This window comes from Tursiops truncatus, chromosome 20, assembly GCF_011762595.2.
Source record: "Tursiops truncatus isolate mTurTru1 chromosome 20, mTurTru1.mat.Y, whole genome shotgun sequence".
In the NCBI taxonomy this organism is placed as follows: Eukaryota; Metazoa; Chordata; class Mammalia; order Artiodactyla; family Delphinidae; genus Tursiops; species Tursiops truncatus.
The window spans coordinates 28,935,902-28,953,760 of NC_047053.1; the positions used below are offsets into that span (position 1 = coordinate 28,935,902).

Sequence of the window (17,859 nt, forward strand, 5' to 3'; positions counted from 1 at the left end):
CTTTCCCTAGTTGTGGCAAGTGGGGTTTACTCTTCGTTGCGGCATGTGGGCTTTTCATTGCGATGGCTCCTCCTGTTGCAGAGCACGGACTCTAGGCATGTGGGCTTCAGTAGTTGTGGCACATGGGCTCAGTAGTTGTGGCTCGCGGGCTCTAGAGTTTCGGCACACGGGCTTAGTTGCTCCGCGGCATGTGGGATCTTCCTGGACCACGGCTCGAACCCATGTCCCCTGCATCGGCTGGTGGATTCTCAACCACTGCGCCACCAGGGAAGCCCCAGGACACATTTTAAAAATCCACAACTTACATAGCTTCTAAAATGTACATCACAGTTTGTTTTGTAGAATGTACAGTTTTCTACAATAAATTAATTTTTAGAACCTTGAAATAATTTTGATGCAACAACTTCTGACTTATTAACAGTTATAAAAGGGCATACACTAATAATGAAAATATAAGTGGACAAGATTTTCAGCACATTGATTCCCCCTATCATATGTTGGAAACCATGATATCATTTCTCTTTTCAAACACAAAATGAATCTAAAATAGGTCTAATTATTACATGATAATCTTCATTCTGAATCTTCTCCTCATCTTCTTCATCCTCCTTGGCCTCTCTTACAGAAGCTGTAGTAGGACCATCTTGGAGAAGCATGTCAGCACATGATCCAGACTTCTTAGCCCGTGTCTCAGGAGCGTCATCATTTTGGGGGCTAAGATGATTATCTGGTGGTGACAAATCTCTTGATTTCTGAGTTCGAGACAACTCAATAGTAAGTCTCTTTTAAAACAAAACAACACAAGCAGAGTCATAAGCAGTCCTCCACTCGTACAGTAAAATTATTTCAAGCAAAAAAAAAACGAACCATATATCCAGATGTTCATAAAACCATTTCTTGCACCATCTATCTCATACCTTCCTGACTTTTGCTTATGGAAAAATCTATGACTAAGAAAAACTGCCCAATTTATTTTCATCTTTCTTCTCATTTCTAGCCCAAGCTATACAATCAGCAAACCGCATAGTAAATACAGGCAGTTTAACTTAACATGAAAATTTTTGAAAATATTCATCTTTTCCTCTCTCATATATTAACCGCTCTCAGCACTTCCAACTTCTCATCACATCCCCATATCCACTTGTAGAAAGAGACATTCCTTACATAATTTAGTTTACCATTGTAAAATAAAAATTCATTAACTGATCCTCCCCAGCGCTCAGTTCAACAATAGTGAGACTTCAAGATAGGGCAACATTCAATTGTTCCATAGCTTATAATCCTCTAAATTCAAAACAGCATGGGAAAGAGAAATACCCAAGTCACTGAGAGAAACAGAGTTTGCCTCAACTAGAGAAGCACTGTCCCATACAATTTTATGCAATGATGGAAATGTTCTACATCTGCAATTCCCAATACAAGCTAGCTACTGTAACTAAGGAACTGAATTTTTAATTTTAATTATGTCTACACAGCCACATGTGGCTAGTGGCTACTGAATTGGACAGTCCAGAATTAGAGGTTTAAAGGTAGTGAGAATAAAGAACAAGTGGATTTTTCTACAAAATTACAAACAGCAATAATATCCAAAATCTAATTACAAATGTAATACGCCGGTAAGACAATATGAAACACTAAAACCAAATATATGTTTTTTTGCTTACCTCTTTAAGGTTATTTATTTGTTGGATATAGCTAGTCTGTGCAGCTTCTAATTGAGTAATATACCAATGCTGGTCCCGGCATTTTTGAAAGAAAGTTGGTGAACGAACCTGAAACCTTAAAAGAGTAACTGCACATGAAAAATAATCTGAACAGTAAAATATTATGAACCAAGCCTTAAGTCTATAACTATAAATTCTAGAATTTTAAGTTTACTTGATTACATTATAAGGCCAAAATTCAGAACTCAGAGCTCCTGGTATCTGCCATTTATATATGTAGTTCACAAATTATAATGACATGGTTCTGAAAAGTCAGTTGTCTAAATTCAAACTGTATTTTTCTAAAGAAATAACATTACATATCACAGTTAAACTTCCAAACTCATCTACTAAAACATATTTACTATAATAATCTAGCTCAAATACAGTGTTGATCATAGGCTGGGAAGAAGAGGATCACACTATGCAGGAAGGAGACAGCTAATGCCTTCCTTCTCCTTTCTTGCCTGTGTCAGACCCTAGTAAAACAGGCGAAGTTTGTTTCAGGCACTGCTCTTTGTCATTCCTTTTCTATCTCCCGTTCCCATATTTCCTACTCCACAGCAAAAAAAAAAAAAAAAAAAAAAAAATCACGTAAAGGGTCAACTACCCAGGACTGCTTTACTGTCCCTCAAGGAATTACATGCTCTGAATAACCTACATTCCCAACCCCATCCAGATAGCAGTTTAAAATCCAAACTCTCCATATATCACAATATGGCATATTTCAGCTGGGGTTAGGAAAAAAACAAGTGTCTCTATATTAAAGCATATAAATGGATACACGATAGAATCTTGATCTCTTCAGAGTTATCGGTACTTTAAAAAAACTAATACTTATTAAAGCAAGAAAAACCCGTCCCTACCTTTGTTAGATAGCTGAACATGACTCCATTTACATTACTATGACTCCAATAAAGAGATGACTAAGGTCATAAAAAATGGCTGTTTTGGGCTTCCCTGGTGCAGTGCAGTGGTTGAGAGTCCACCTGCCGATGCAGGGGACGCAGGTTCGTGCCCCGGTCCGGGAGGATCCCACATGCCGCGGAGCGGCTGGGCCCGTGAGCCATGGCTGCTGGGCCTGCGCGTCCGGAGCCTGTGCTCCACAACGGGAGAGGCCACGGCAGTGAGAGGCCCGCGTACCACAAAAAAAAAAAAAAAAAAAAAGGCTGTTTTGCAGGCTGGTAAAATTAGTATTTGAATAGTTTTACAATCCTCTCTGGTTAAAGTGTGAAACGGGAACAAATTATTCATATTTCTTTTAGTGAATAATTTAAGAAAACCTAAAAGGTTATAAAATGATATTAAAATAATCCCCCAAAAGAGATGACAAAAACATGAATTTTTTTCTACACTCAAAATGCAATAATCTCTTTTTATACGTCCTTATTCTCCCAGAAAAGTTATAAAGAACACATAATAGTAAAGGGTGATATGATAGCAACTCATCCAGCATGCTCAAGGACAAAGAAATCAGAATAAGTGAAATTTAAAAGAGTATATTCAAATCTCTTTTAAGGAAAAGAGCTTTTAAAATTATTTGATGGAAACTTACTAAACTGTTGAACATTCTGAAACCACTCAGTTCAAAACATATTTGAATTTTTTTTTTAATTTTTAAATTTTTTAAATACATTTATTTTTGGCTCCATCTGCATTGGGTCTTTGTTGCTGCATGCGGGCTTTCTCTGTTGTGGTGAGCGGGGGCTACACTTCATTGTGGTGCGTGGGCTTCTCATTGTGGTGGCTTCTCTTGTTACAGAGCACAGGCTCTAGGCACGCGGGCTTCAGTAGTGGCTCACAGGCTCTAGAGCGCAGGCTCAGTAGTTGTGGTGCACGGGCGTAGTTGCTCCACGGCATATGGGATCTTCCCAGACCAAGGATCAAACCGGTGTTCCCTGCATTAGCAGGTGGATTCTTAACCACTGTGCCACCAGGGAAGTCCCTGAATTTATTTATTTTTTAAAACTCAAGCTTGCATTTTGATCATCAAATTAAACCGTGCAATGATGCCCCAAAACTGAATTACAAGGGTTACCCCAATATTAAATAGGGCTGTAGCTTTATAGTCACTGTTTACGTTCTGTCCTTTCTTGCAAATAACACACCAACTACCATCACTTAGTTTATTTTCATCAATTTTCATCTCTATTCCCTTACTTTTAATTTGCTGTTATCTAGAAGAAACTGAAAATCTTTTTGTTAAATTAAGCTTTCAAAACCAGTCATCCAAACATAATACACAATGCCAAGTGGAAAAAAATAAGCACTTGAGGGCTTCCCTGGTGGCGCAGTGGTTGAGAGTCCGCCTGCCAATGCAGGGGACACGGGTTCGTGCCCCAGTCCGGGAAGATCCCACATGCCGCGGAGCGGCTAGGTCTGTGAGCCATGGCCACTGAGCCTGCGCATCCGGAGCCTGTGCTCCGCAACGAGAGAGGCCATAACAGTGAGAGGCCCGCATACCACGAAAAAAAAAAAGCACTTGATCCCACACTATTCTTGGATTTCCAAATGGTGAGGTTGCTAGAAGTTCAATAGATAAATGGGACATTACCACATTTACTGGAAGTAGTAGTTTACTTTTTTTAAAAACTTTATTTTTGGCTGCATTGTGTCTTCGTTGGTGCACATGGGCTTTCTCTAGTTGCGGTGAGTGGGGGCTACTCTTCGTTGTGGTGCGTGGGCTTCTCATTGCGGTGGCTTGTTGCGGAGCATGGGCTTCTAGGCACTCGGGCTTCAGTAGTTGTGGTGCATGGGCTCAGTAGTTGTGGCTTGCAGGCTCTAGAGCACAGGCTCAGTAGTTGTGGCACATGGGCTTAGTTGCTCTGTGGCATGTGGGATCTTCCCAGTCCAGGGCTCGATCCCAAGTCCCCTGCATTGGCAGGCGGATTCTTAACCACCGAGCCATCAGGGAAGCCCCAGTAGTTTACTTTTTATGGAACTACTAACTAGATGTCAAACACATTTCTGACTAACTTATTCACTGACCACACAGGGCTTCTGAAATTAAATGGTTAAGAACATGGTAAGGTTAGAGTTAGAATGAATTTCGATACTCATCTTTGTTAAGTGAAAAGACTTTAAAATTCTGATGACATTATTCCCTGTGATAAAAGCCATGATATAAATGTTTCCTATTACCTTAAAATCACTGTATCATTTTGTCGATTCAAGTATCCTTCATTTGCAAGTAAGTCCAAACGGAAAAATCGATTATAACCCCAACATTCTCCAACTTCAAAGTCAGATGCAAATTCTCGAATGATATTTTTGGTAGGATCATTGCAGGACTGATGAACCATCTCTACACGGTATTCGTATCTAAAATTGAAAAGACTATTAATATAGAGTTAGTAAAGCAAGAATAAATGACATCAAAACATTAAGGTGATTAAGTACCTAAGAAGAAACTTATTGATATACACAGCTACATGTCTTTCAGAAAGGACTGTCACAACAGTAATATAAATGGGCTACCACAATATGATTGGCACTAGGTCCTTCTTCCCCTTTAAAAATGTTTACCAATATAGCAGGTATAAAATACCACCTCAAATAATGAATAAATTTTGTATAAAATAGTACTTTCAAAGTTACACATTTTAGCAACACTATGTATTTTTCCATATATTCATTACCTATGTTTCCTCACAATGTTCTGCCATTTTCTTTGAGGTAAATAAATAATAAATTTTGAATACTCTACTATATTTTTCCAAGTTATCATAAATCAACTGTGTATTCAGCAATTCAAGCCTATAAAATTTTCTAATAGAAAATAAGTATAAATGGGAAAGCCAGTAAATTTAGATTTCCGTATCTTACATAGTATAAAACTCTCAAGTCTTCGAAGTCATTTTTACTAAGAAAGTACTGCTATTGCAAGAAAGAGAAGTGAAAAAATAAAGATCATCAGAAGGAACATCGAACAGTAGCCATAAAGCTTCTTTTTTAGCAGAGATAAACTTTTAAAAGAAAAACCCAATACCTCAGTCTGCTATTTCTACTTGCAAAGGCAAAAGAAAAAATTACAGCTCTTTATCTACAAATAAACGTGTACAGGCGACCCTTGAACAACCTAAGTTCGAATTGCAATGGTCCACTTAAATGTGAATTTTTTTAAATATAGTAAATATTACAGTACTACACAATCTGCAGTTGTTTGAATCCAAGGATGTAGAACCATGGGTACAGAGGAACCCAGGATAGGGAGGGCCAATGGTAAGTGACATGCAGATTTTTGACTGTGTGGAGGGTTGGCGCCCCTAAGCCCTGCGTTGTTCAAAGGTCAACCGTATTTAAGTACTGTCAAATGATTTTTATATTAGTATCTCTCACAGTGCATTATACAGATTGATGGCACAAACTAATACAAAAGCTGTGATATTTTGTCTACCTGATTATTATGGCAGTTGTAAGGCAAAGGGTTTCATTAAATGTCCATAAATAAACCCCAATATGAGTGTGCAATTGATTTTTGACAAGGGTTCTGATTCAATAGGGAAAAAAGTTTCTTCAACAAACAGTGCTGAGGGAATTCCCTGGTGTCCCAGTGGCTGGGACACTCTGCTTTCACTGCAGTGAAATGTTCAATCCCTAGTCAAGCAACTGGGATCCCACCAAAACAAAATAAATCAAAACAACAACAAAGGGCTTCCCTGGTGGCGCAGTGGTTGAGAGTCCGCCTGCCGATGCAGGGGACGCGGGTTCGTGCCCCGGTCCAGTAAGATCCCACATGCCGCGGAGCTGCTGGGCCCGTGAGCCATGGCCGCTGAGCCTGCGCGTCCGGAGCCTGTGCTCCGCAACGGGAGAGGCCACAACAGTGAGAGGCCCGCGTACAAAAAAAAAAAAAACACAAAAAACACAAAAAACCCAAATGGTGCTGAGAAAATCTGATTGCTACGTGCAAATTTCACATACAAATTTCATATGTATATTTCACATACAACTTTCTAATTTCATATACAAAAATTAACTCAAAATGGATCAATGACCTAAATGTAAGGGCTAAAACTATAAAACTCTTAGAAGAAAACACAGGGGTAAATATTCATGAATTCAAATTTGGCAATGGATTCGTAGATTTGACTCCAAATAGTATGAACAAGTAAAGAAAAAATAGGTAATTTGGACTTCGCAAAAATTTTAAATTTTTGTGTATCAGAGGACATTATCAAGAAAGCAAAAATACAACCCACAGAATGGGAGAAAGTTTTCAAATTGTATGTCTGATAAGGGTTTAGTATACAAAATGCAGAGAGAATTCTCAGAACTCAACAATTAAAAGACAAGCAACCTAATTTAAAAATGGAAAATAGACTTGAATTTCAGACATTTCTCCAAAGAAGATATACAAATGGCCAAAAAAACAAATGAAAAGATGTTCAATTTCACTGGTCATTAAGGAAATGCAAGTCAAAACCACAATGAGATACCACTCCATATTCACTAGGATGGCTATAAAATGTAATCTTAAAATGGTAGGAACAGAGAATGGTGCAGCCACTGTGGAGAACAGTTTGGTAATTTCTCAAAACGTTAAAAACACAGAATTAACATATGCCCATATAGAAACTCATACATGAATATTTAGAGCAGGATTATTCGTAATAGCCAAAAGATGGAAGCAACCCATATGTCAATCAATAGATGAATTGAAAAACAAATTGAGGTCCATATATACAATGGAATATTGTTCAGCCATATAAAGGAATGAAGTTTTGATATATGCTTCAACATTTGGTGAACCCTGAAAACACTATGCTAGGTAAACAGAAGCCAAACATAAACGATCCCAAATTGTATGAACTTCTATATGAAATATCCAAAATGGGCAAATACACAGAGAAGAGTAGTTATCTAGGATTGGGGGAAGGAAGGGATGGGTACGAGGTGTTCTAGGATGATGAAAACATTCTGAAACTAGAGAGAGGTGGTGACTGTACAACACTGGAAATGCACTAAGTCCCACTGAATTGTGTATTTTTTATTTATTTATTTTTGGCTGCGTTGGGTCTTCATTGCGCGCAGGCTTTTCTCTAGTTGAGGCGAGCGGGGGCTACTCTTCATTGCGGTGCATGGGCTTCTCATTGTGGTGGCTTCTCTTGTTGCAGAGCAAGGGCTCCAGGCGCACGGGCTTTAGTAGTTGTGGCGCATGGGCTTAGTTGCTCCGTGGCATGTGGGATCTTCCCGGACCAGGGCTCAAACCCGTGTCCCCTGTGTTGGCAGGGGGATTCTTAACCACTGCGCCACCAGGAAGTCCTTAAATTGTGTATTTTTAAATGGTTAATTACATATTATATGAATCTCACCTCAAAAAAAATTTTTACTTTTATTTTAAAAATGAGTAGTAAAAAAATTCAAAATTCAGAGAAACAACCAACAATATTGAAAATCTAAGGAGAAAGACATTAATGCAGATGGTTAAATACATCCAGGATCAAGACAGGTAAAAGTTTAAAATCAATATAGAACACTTTTTTAAAAATCAGTTTTTTATATGAAAAAGCATATAATGTTTGAAAAAAGATCATTGTTTCATCTGCATTAGTTCTTTAAAATCATGACAGAGATATACCTATGTTTCTATTAAATACAGCAATTAATCCAAGTTAAATTATTTATAGAGCATCTCAACCCTAATCTTAGATAAAACTAAAACCTCAAATTTGAATATTCCAACTTAAATTCCCTTCTTTTATCAAACTGAAAGTCTGAATGAATTTAACAATTATTAACTTAAAATTTTAGTCTCATTAATATTACTCCCCAAGGGAAAGTTCTACTCTTTGCTTAAGCAACTCAAAGAAATTTCCTTCTCTAAAACAAAAGTCAGATTAGTAAATACTGTTAAGAGTCAATTCAAGGATGTCACTCATGCACAAATTTCCTCAGAAAGCCTACATAGGTGTATTATAACACACACAGTGAGAAAGATATTTAAGTATAATGAAATTATGAAAGTACTTCTGCAGGGTCCCAAGTGTTATTAAAATCTACTAGATAATACAATGATTTACATTTTTATTTCATACTTTGACAGTAAAACTACCTCACTGTTAAACTCTCAATTTCATAATTGAATGACATTTCAGTAATTAATAAGAAAGTATTCAAGACTCTTCTCTAGGCTTGCCGAAGTGTTAAGAGAATTAACAGGTAATAAGGGAATTCCCTGGCGGTCCAGTGGTTAGGATTCTGTGCTTTCACTGCCGAGGGTGCGGGTTCAATCCCTAGCCAGGGAACTAATATCCCACAAGCTGCATGGCATGGCCAGAAAAAAAAAAAAGAGGATAAGATGTCTGTTTTTATCCAAATAGAACATTCTTATTAAGGTATTCAGATAATATCTAACAAATACACAAATTCTAATCTCTTTCAACCTTAGTATCCTGAATGATAATATTTCATTACCACTGATAATGTTATTACTGCTTATAAGACAATGTAAACTAAGTTCCTGAAGTATATATGTCAACAATAAAAGTACCCAAGATGAAACCTGTACCAAAAACAATAGAAATGTCAAAAAATCTACATACCAGTAAGAGAAGGAGAATCTTCCCAAGGCAAGAAACAGGTACAGACACATCTTGTTTTATTGTGTTTTTGCTTTATTGTACTTCACAGATATTACATTTTTACACATTGAAGGTTTGTGGCAACCTTACATCAAACAAGTCTATTGGCTCCACTTTTCCAACAGCATTTGGTCACTTCATGTCTGTGTCATTTTGGTAATTCTCACAATATTTCAAACTTTTACATTATTACTGTTACATCTGTTGTCATGATCTGTGACCAGTGACCTTCGATGGAATTGTTTTGGAGCGCCACAAACCACATCCATATAAGATGACAAACTTAACTGATCAATGTTACGTGTGTTCTGATTGCTTCACCTATCAGCCATCTGTCCCTCCTCCCCGCCCATCTCTTTCCCTCTTCTTGGGCCTTCCTATTCCCTGAGACACAACAATATTGAAATTAGGCCAATTAATAACCCTACAATGGCCTCTAAGTGTTCAAGTGAAAGAAAAAGGTCACATGTCTTACTTTAAATTAAAAGCTAGAAATCATTAAGGCTAGTGAGGAAGACATGTTGAAAGCCAAGATAGGTCGAAAGCTAGGCCTCTTGTGCCAAACAGTTAGCCAAGTTGTGAATGAAAAGGAAAAATTCCTAAAAGCAAATTAAAAAGTGCTACTCCAGTGAAAACATGATTAAGAAAGCTAAACAGTTATTGCTGACATGAAGAAAGTTTTAGTGGTCTAGATAGAAGACCAAACCAGCTACAACACTCCCTTAAGCCAAAAGCTTAGTCCACAGCAAGGCCCTAACTCTCAATTCTACGAAGGCTGAGAGAGGCAAGGAAGCAGTAGAAGAAACGTCTGAAGCTAGCAGAGGTGGTTCATAAGGTTGAAGGAAAGAAGCTGTCTCCATAACATAGAAGTGCTGATATAGAAGCTGCAGCAAGTTATCCAGAAGAAGTAAATGCCTGGATCTGAAGCGTCCAAGGGCAGGTTGACTCTCTTGTCAGGAGCTAATGTAAGCTGGTGACTTAAAAGTTGAAGCTAATGCTCATTTACCATTCTGAAAATCCTAAGGCCCTTAAGAATTATGTTAAATTTACTCTGCCTGTGCTCTATAAAGAGAACAACAAAGCCTGATGACAGCCCATCTCTTTACATATGGTTAACTGAATATTTTAAACCCACTTGAGATTTACCGCTCTGGAAAGAAAGATTTTTTGCAAAATATTACTGCTCATTGACAATGCACCTAGTCACCCAAGCACTCTGATGGAGACGTACAAGGTTAACGCTGTTTTCATGCCTGCTAACACACATCCATTCTGCAGCCCACAGATCAAGGAGTAATTCTGACTTTCAAGTCTTAGTATTTAAGAAATATATTTCGTAAGGCAATAGCTGCCGTAGACAGTGATTGCTCTGAGGGATCTGGGCAAAGTAAATTGAAAACCTTCTGGAAAGTATTCACCATTCTAGATGCCATTAAGATCATTCATGATTTGTGGGAAGAGGTCAAAATATCAACATTAAGGAGACTTTGAAAGAACTTGATTCCAAACCTCACAGATGACTTTGAGTAGTTCAAGAATTCAGTGGAGGAAGTAACTGCAGATATCGTAAAAATAGCAAGAGAATGAGAATCAGAAGTAGAGCCTGAAGATGTGACTGAATTGCTACAATCTCATGATAAAACTTTAATGGATGAGGAGTTGCTTTTTATGGATAAGCAAAAAAAAAAAAAAAAAAAAAAAAAAAAAAGGGTTTCTTGAGATGGAATCTACTTCCAGGTGAAGATGCTGTAAAGATTGTTGAAATGACAGCAAAGGATTTAGAATATTACATCAACTTAGTTGATAAAGCAGAGTCAGGGTTTGAGAGGATTGAATCCAAATCTGAAAGAAGTTCTACTGTGGGTAAAATACTATCAAACAGCATTGCATGCTACAGAGAAATCATTCATGGAAGGACGAGTCAATCAATGCAACAAACTTTACTGTTGTCTTGTTTAAAGAAATTGCTACACCCACCCCAGACTTCAGCAACAACCACCCTGATCAGTCAGCAGCCATCAAACACTGAGGCAAGACCCTCCACCAGCAAAAAGATTATGACTCAGTGGTGGTTAGCATTTTAGAGCAATGAAGTATTTTTAAATTAAGGTATGTACATTTTTTTTCAGACATACAGCTAGTGCACACTTAATAGACTGTAGTATAGTTTAAACATAACTTTTATATGCACCAAAAAAGCAAAATATTCATGTAACTTGCTTTATTGTGGTGGTCTGGAACCAAACCTGCAATATCTTGAAGTATGCCTGTATATAGGAAATAAATTAATCAAGAGACAAGAAGAGAACCAAGATTAATGGTAGCAACGGGGTTATGAACAAAATCCTATAATCACTAAAGTTTTTATAATTCTGCCTAAGATCAACCACCTTCCCAATCACAAGGGCTGATTTCAGGGAATAAAACAGAGCTTGGTGGTTAAGAACAAAATACAGAGAAAGAAAAATCTATGTTAAAAAGACTGTACCTTAACAATGCTGAACTCGAGTGAATAACTTAGCTATGATATTTCCACCTGTGAAATGGGAGTGATAAATAGCATTTAACAGCTCACGAGGCGGTAGTAAAGCAAAATGAGTTATACAAGGCACAGTGCATAGCACAAAGTATATATTCAGCAGAGGTGAGCTGTTACAATAACAATACAGGTAAGTCCACTGTTTCAGATCACACAGGAGATTTGGAACAGAGCTATGACTAAAACATACTTTCAACTCAGAGGCCAGAATCCTTTCCATATTACTAGCATTATTCGTAGTTTGACTCACCAGTCATGGCAAGAATATTCTGCACTAAGGTTAGTCTATGTCAGAAGTTGTGTCACTGGGGGTCAGTTCCCATGATCCTTTCAGTGATCCAAAAAGTCAAAACTATCTTCATGATAACGCTAAGATGTTATTTGCCTTTTTCGCAGTGTTTGACGTTTGCACTAACGGTGCAAAAGCAATGGTAGTTAAAATGTACCAGTAATCATTATATTCACTGCTACACACTTTCAGATGGGAAAAAAAATTTTCAATGTCTCTCAAGAATGTCTTTGGGCTTCCCTGGTGGCGCAGTGGTTGAGAGTCCGCCTGCCGATGCAGGGGACACGGGTTCGTGCCCCGGTCCGGGAGGATCCCACATGCCGCGGAGTGGCTGGGCCCGTAAGCCATGGCCGCTGAGCCTGCACTCCGCAATGGGAGAGGCCACAACAGTGAGAGGCCCGCATACCACACACACACACAAAAAAAAAGAATCCGCCTGCCAATGCAGGGGACACAGGTTCGAGCCCTGGTCCGGGAAGATCTCACATGCCGTGGAGCAACTAAGCCCATGCCCCACAACTACTGAGCCTGCGCTGTAGAGCCCGTGAGCCACAACTACTGAGCCTGTGTGCCACAACTACTGAAACTCGCACGCCTAGAGCCCATGCTCTGCAACAAGAGAAGCCACCACAATGAGAAGCCCACGCACCTCAACAAAGAGCAGCCCTGCTCGCCTCAACTAGAGAAAGCCCATGCGCGGCAATGAAGACCCAACATAGCCAAAAATAAATAAATAAAATAAAGTTTTTTAGAAAAAGAATGTCTTTGAAGAAGTAGTAAAAATGATAAATGTTATTAAACCTCAATGCTTGGTGTCACAAATGGGAAATATACATAAAGTACTTATGCTGCATTGTGATATGCAATGGTTGCCTTGGAAAAATCACTTTGTTCAGCTGAGTTCCAAGATCATCAGTTACTTTTTTTGTGAAACCTCAAATTCAGAGAACTGACAAACAATGGTTATTTGGTTGTGGATACCCAGCAGACATTTTCTGTGCCAAAACAACTAAGGAAAAGAACTGTCAGTGTTTGTTGCCAATGATAAAACACACTTTCAAGAGAAAAAACATAATCCTGGAAAATTTGTATGTACCACATGAGCTTAAAAGCTTTCCAATACTTCAAGACTTTCGTTGTGAAAACGGTGATATCCATGAATGTGACTGATACTGCATAATGAAATGTGTCAACACTACTTAGTAAGTTGTTATTTTCCAAATGATTATTCCATGTTGTTACAAAATCACGCATGAGTAAAAGATCCATGCAAAGTATAAGACAGACCAATGACATTTTACCAATGAGTAAAACAGCTTTAATGAAGTGTAACTGAAATGTATAATTTGGTAAGTTTCACACATATTTATATATACCCATAAAACCATCCCCATTATGACAATCAAGATACTAAACATATCCATCATCCCCAAAGTTTCCTCTGCCTTTTGTAATTCTTCCCTCTTACCTTCTCCCTCCACCTTCCACCCAACCTTAGCCCAGCCTGTCTGATCTCTAAGCAACCGCACACCTGCATTCTGTCACTATAGATTAGTTTGCATTTTTCTAGAGGTTTATATAAGTGGAATCATATATATATCTTTTTTATCTGGCTGCTTTCACTAAGAATAATTAATTTAAAAGTCATTCCTAGGGACTTCCCTGGTGGTGGGTAAGACTGCGTGCTTCCAACGCAGGGGGCCTGGGTTCGATCCCTGGTCGGGGAACTAGATCCCACAGGCATGCCGCAACTAAGAGTCTGCATGCTACGACTAAAAGATCCTATAACTAAGACCTGGCACAGCCAAAATAAATAAGTAAATATTAAAAGAAATAAAAAAATAAGTCATTCTCATTGTTGCACGTATCAACCGTTCATTACTTTTTATTGCTGAGTGTTATTCCACTGTATAGACCTAACAAAATTTGCTTATCTAGTCATCTGTTGGTGGCAGTTAGGGTTGATTTTATTTGGCTATTCCAAATAAAGTTACCATGAACATTTCTGGAAGTCTCTGAATGGACATCTAGTTCCTTTTCTCTGGGGTGAATATCTAGGAGTCGTTTAGCTGAGTCACACAGTAAGTGTATGTTTAACTTTTTTTTTTTTTTTTTTTTTTGCGCGGTATGCGGGCCTCTCACTGTTGTGGCCTCTCCCGTTGCGGAGCACAGGCTCCAGACACGCAGGCTCAGCGGCCATGGCTCACGGGCCCAGCCGCTCGGCAGCATGTGGGATGTTCCCGGACTGGGGCACGAACCCGTGTCCCCTGAATCGGCAGGTGGACTCTCAACCACTGCGCCACCAGGGAAGCCCATATGTCTAACTTTTTAACAAATCACCAAATGGTTTACAAAAGTGGTTGTATCATTTTACATTCCCACCAGAAACATATAAGACTTCAAATTTCTCTATATTCTTGCCAACACGTGGTATGATCTCTGTAATTAGAGCCACTCTAATAGGACACAGTGGTATTGTAGATAAATTTCTTTTTTTTTTAATTTACTATTTTTTTTTAATTTCTTCATTTTATTTATTTGTTTTTGGCTGCGTTGGGTCTTCGTTGCTGCGTGTAGGCCTTCTCTAGTTGTGGAGAGCGGGGGCTACTCTTTGTTGCGGTGCACGGGCTTCTCATTGCAGTGGCTTCTCTTTGTTGCAGAGCACGGGCTCTAGGAGCTCTTCAGTAGCTGTGGCTCGCAGGCTCTAGAGTGCAGGCTCAGTAGTTATGGTGCACGGGCTTGGATGCTCCGTGGCATGTGGGATCCTCCTGAACCAGGGATCGAACCCATGCCCCGTGCATTGGCAGGCAGATTCTTAACTACTGCACCACCAGGGAAGTCCTGTAGATAAATTTGTTTCCCTAATGACTTATACTATTAAACATCTTACACAGGATTATTTTGCCATCCATAAATCTTCTTTAGTGGGGTGTCTGACAAACTAGTTGCCCTTACGGAAAAGAGACCTTGTTTATTTTTTTATTGTTGAATTTCAAATTCCTTATATATTCTTGATACAAATACACATAATTTGAAGAAGAGAACTTTACAATTCTCAAGATGCCTAATTTACAAATGTGTTTCTTTATGGATTGTGTTTTTCCATTGTAACTGAACTATCATTGCCCAACCCAAAGGAAAATTTTCTCCTATGTTGTGTCCAGTAAGTTTTATTGTTTTAGGACTTAAATCTAGGTCTATGATCAATTTTCAGTAAGTTTAAGTATATAGTGTGAGGTATGGATCCAAGTTCAATTTTTTGCATATGTATAGCCAAATGTTCAAGCACAATTTGTTGAAAAGACTACACTTTCCCCATAGCGCTGTCTTTGCATCTTTGTCAAAAAATAGTTTCCTAATGAATGCGTGTTTATTTCTAGAATCATAGTACAGGTATCCCCCATTTTTGAACATTCTCTTTATGCCACTTAACTTTTACAAAAGAACCTACACTAGTACCTGTTTTTGCTAACCAAAAGAAATCTGAAGAGAAATTTTGTTTTTACAAAAAAAGCTGAAAAGTGAAAACAGCATTCAGTGCTTATTTTGTAGAAAGCCATTATAGAGGCATGCTCCAAGCAGCAAGAGCGGCACCACCAAGCTCCTTCCCTGGGAATCATACCCAGCATCTCAGTATCAAGCCGCCATAGCTTTGAACTGTGTCTGTGAGTATCTATGCTTCGTCCTGATATATTTTGTGCATCCATTAGCAAGATATGTCCTAAGGTAATTGTTCCTTCACTTTATGCCATTTCAGCCTACAAAAGGTTTCATAGGACCGCTCTCCTTTTGGACAGTGGAAGAAATCTGTATATTCCATTCTTCATCTGTCTATTCTTATGCTAATACTATGTTGTATTATGCTGATGCTGTGGCCTTATTATAAATCTTAGTCATATAGTATTAGCCCTCAAATTTTGTTGTCCTTTAGATTTCAATGATTTTCTCTACAGCATTTGTTTATTTCACTGCACTCTTTGATCTTTGTTATGTCCTTTCTTCTGTTTACTTTCCATTTAACTTCTTCTTTCTAGTTTATTAAAGTAGACATTGACATCACTGATTTAAGGCCTCTCTGCTTTTCACTGACGTAGGCATTTAGTGCTATAAATTTCCCCCTACCTACTGCTTTAGCAGCATTCTACAAATTCTGGTATGTTGTGTTTTCATTTTAATTCAGTTTAAAACACTTAAAAAGAAACTCTTATAATCTCCTCTTTGATCCAGGGGTTATTTAGAAGTGTGTTATTTAACTTTAAAATACGTCAGATTTTCAAAATATCTGTTACTAACATCTAAATTAATTCCATTATGGTAAAAAAACAATCTGAATGATTTGAATACTTATGAATTTATTGAGACATGTTCTATGTTCCAGAATATGGTCTTTCTTGGTAAATATTCTGTGCACACATAAGAATAATTTGTATTCTGCTACTGTTGGATCACATGGTCTATAAATGTCAATCAGGTCAGGTTGGTTGACAGTGCTATTCAAATGTACTATAACCTTGATGATTTCTGCCTATCTGTTATATCAACTGAGAGATTAGTTTTTGTCTATTTCTCCTTATACTTCTATTAGTTTTTGTTTCATGTATTTTGAAGATCTGTTATCAGGGTATAAACAGAAATGTTTATAGTCGTTATATGTCCTCTTCATTAACTGATCCTTTTATCACTATGAAATAAAGTTCTTTATCTCTGGTAATATGCTTTCCTTTGAAATCTACTTTGATATTAAAACAACAGTTCCAACTTGGTTTTGATTAGTACTAGTATGGTATATCTTTACATTTAAAGTATGTTTCTTGGGGTTAGCATACACTTGAGTTTTGCTTTTGTAGGCAATCTGACAATCTCTGTCTTTTAATTGGGGTGTGTAGACCATTTATAGTACCACGTCTTGGTATCTGTCCCATCTGTTTTTTGTTACCTGTTATCTTTTCCTGCCTTCCTTAAGATTAGGATTTGTTTCAATTTTATCCCCTTTGTTGCTTTATAAACTAAATGTCTTTGTCATTTTAGCAGTGGCTTTATAGTTTATAGTTGTGGGAGGCTGAACAGTGTCCCCAAGATATCAATATCCTAATCTCTGGAACGTGTGAATGGGAATATACAGTTGTGATTAAGCCAAGGATCCTGAGATGAGGGGACTATCCTGGAACATCCATGTGGACCCAGAATGTAACCATGAGTGTCACTGTAAAAGAAAAGAAGAGGAAGATTTGACAGACACAAAAAAAGATAAGGCCATGTGACCAAAGGCAGAGACAGGAGTGACATGGTCACAAGCCCAGAAATGCTGGCAGCGAGCAGAAGCTGAAGGAGGCAAGAAATGGATCTCCCTTAGTGTCTCTGGAGCTAGTACAACCCTGCTGAAACCTCGATTTTGCCCTAGCAATAGTTTTTGGATTTCTGGCCTCCAAAACTGTGAGGGAAATTTTTCCTATTGTTTTAAGCTGCCAAATTTGTGGTAATTTGTTATAGCAGGCAACAGAAATAGGATAGTACGTATCTTTAACTTATCACAGTCTAGCTTTAATTGTTATTGTCTGACAGTATATCACATATACTGTCAGAATCTTACATTATACTTCCATGCTCTACTCTTTTGGCCTTTATACAGCTGTTGTTACCATGTATTTTGCTTCTACATAGGTTAAAAATCCCAAAATACAATGTTATAATTTTTGATTAAACAATTATCATTTAAAAATTACTTTGGTAACAGAAAAAAAATTTTAT

General features: G+C 38.0%; 1 protein-coding gene across 15 annotated transcripts in view; it reads right to left on the reverse strand.

The window, feature by feature from the left end:
- Nucleotides 1-17,859, reverse strand: part of TRIM37 (tripartite motif containing 37) — a 163,907-nt gene that overhangs the window by 97,705 nt on the left and 48,343 nt on the right. For 11 of the 15 annotated variants that reach the window (XM_073797194.1, XM_073797197.1, XM_073797188.1 and 8 more), the window contains 3 exons: nt 4,845-5,039; nt 1,665-1,779; nt 564-782 (listed from right to left, as the gene is read on the reverse strand). In XM_073797194.1, the coding sequence (XP_073653295.1) occupies nt 564-782; nt 1,665-1,779; nt 4,845-5,039 (529 nt within the window). The remainder of the gene's footprint in view (nt 1-563; nt 783-1,664; nt 1,780-4,844; nt 5,040-17,859) is intronic. The other 4 variants (XM_073797198.1, XM_073797189.1, XM_004312070.4 and 1 more) reach the window with 1 other exon arrangement.